The 977-nt window shown below is 66.1% G+C and overlaps 1 protein-coding gene across 1 annotated transcript in view; it reads right to left on the bottom strand.

Annotated features, from left to right (window-relative positions):
• Tmem57 (transmembrane protein 57) overlaps window positions 1-414 on the bottom strand; it is a 72,043-nt gene extending 71,629 nt beyond the window's left edge. Inside the window, exon 1 of the mRNA XM_013035109.1 lies at window positions 98-414. Within this exon, the coding sequence (XP_012890563.1) occupies window positions 98-177 (80 nt within the window). The 5' untranslated portion in view covers window positions 178-414. The remainder of the gene's footprint in view (window positions 1-97) is intronic.
• Window positions 415-977: the final 563 nt, after the last annotated feature.

The following is a 977-nucleotide window of genomic DNA, read 5'->3' on the forward strand; positions in this document are numbered from 1 at the left end:
CGTGCGGCCTAGTCGGGGTTACATAACGGAGCAGGGCCCCTCCGGGGCCGGCCAGGGGCTGCGGGCCCGCGGCCGGCGGAGGGGCGCCGCCGCTCACCTGCCGTAGATGCCCTCGGTGATCCGGTTCCGCTTTAGGGGGCGGCGGAGCTTACTGCAGTCGGCGTTCCGCCGCTTCATCCTCTCGCTGCGGGGCCGGTGCCCGCACCGCCGCCTCTCACCTCAGCCGCCGCTGCCGCCGCCGCCTCCGGCCCGCCCCGCGTCGGGCCTGGACTCTACCCCTGGGGCCGGTCACACAGACATGGAGCCAGCACCCGGGGGGGAGGGGGTGGCGCGGGGAGGGGGGGGTTCAGAGCCTCCTCCGCCTTCGGAAACAAAGAAATGACAATTCCGGGGCCCGCCCGCCCCGCACCAGCCAGCCGCCTGCCCCACCTCTGCCGTCCCGACGGACGGCCCTCGGGGCCAATCAAAGGCGCCGCTCTGCCGCTGCCGGCCAATCCCAGGGCCCGCTGAGGCAAAACGGACTTTTGAACCCGCCTCTTTGAAGGACGGAAGCATGCGCCAATCATAATGGTGTCTGAACGCGTGGTTGGGCCTATCAGAAAAGATTTAAATGGAGGCTTATAAATAGGCCCTATAAATATAACATCTTATATTATGCCTTGTTGCGAAGGTGCGCCTCATGACTATTAGATTGATTCTCATTGTGTGATCATCCATACGGGTCCACACCGGGCCGTGTGGCACTGTCGGCTCCCGTCCAGTGTGTATGAACCGGGAGGCCGAGGTTTGCCGCAACTGGGGTTTCAGCGCTGACATGTGCTTCAGTCAGCCGCGTCATTATGTAAGGGAGCGTCCCGGGAGCAGCGCCGGGGTCTCTTCCGCGGGCGCCGGAGCGTTCGGCCAGGCCAGTCGCGTCAGCGCGAGACGAGGGTACGAATGACAAAGCAACCCTCCCCCCCCCGACACGCGCGCGCGCG

Source organism: Dipodomys ordii, unplaced genomic scaffold, assembly GCF_000151885.1.
Source record: "Dipodomys ordii isolate 6190 unplaced genomic scaffold, Dord_2.0 Scaffold6, whole genome shotgun sequence".
Classification (NCBI taxonomy): domain Eukaryota; kingdom Metazoa; phylum Chordata; class Mammalia; order Rodentia; family Heteromyidae; genus Dipodomys; species Dipodomys ordii.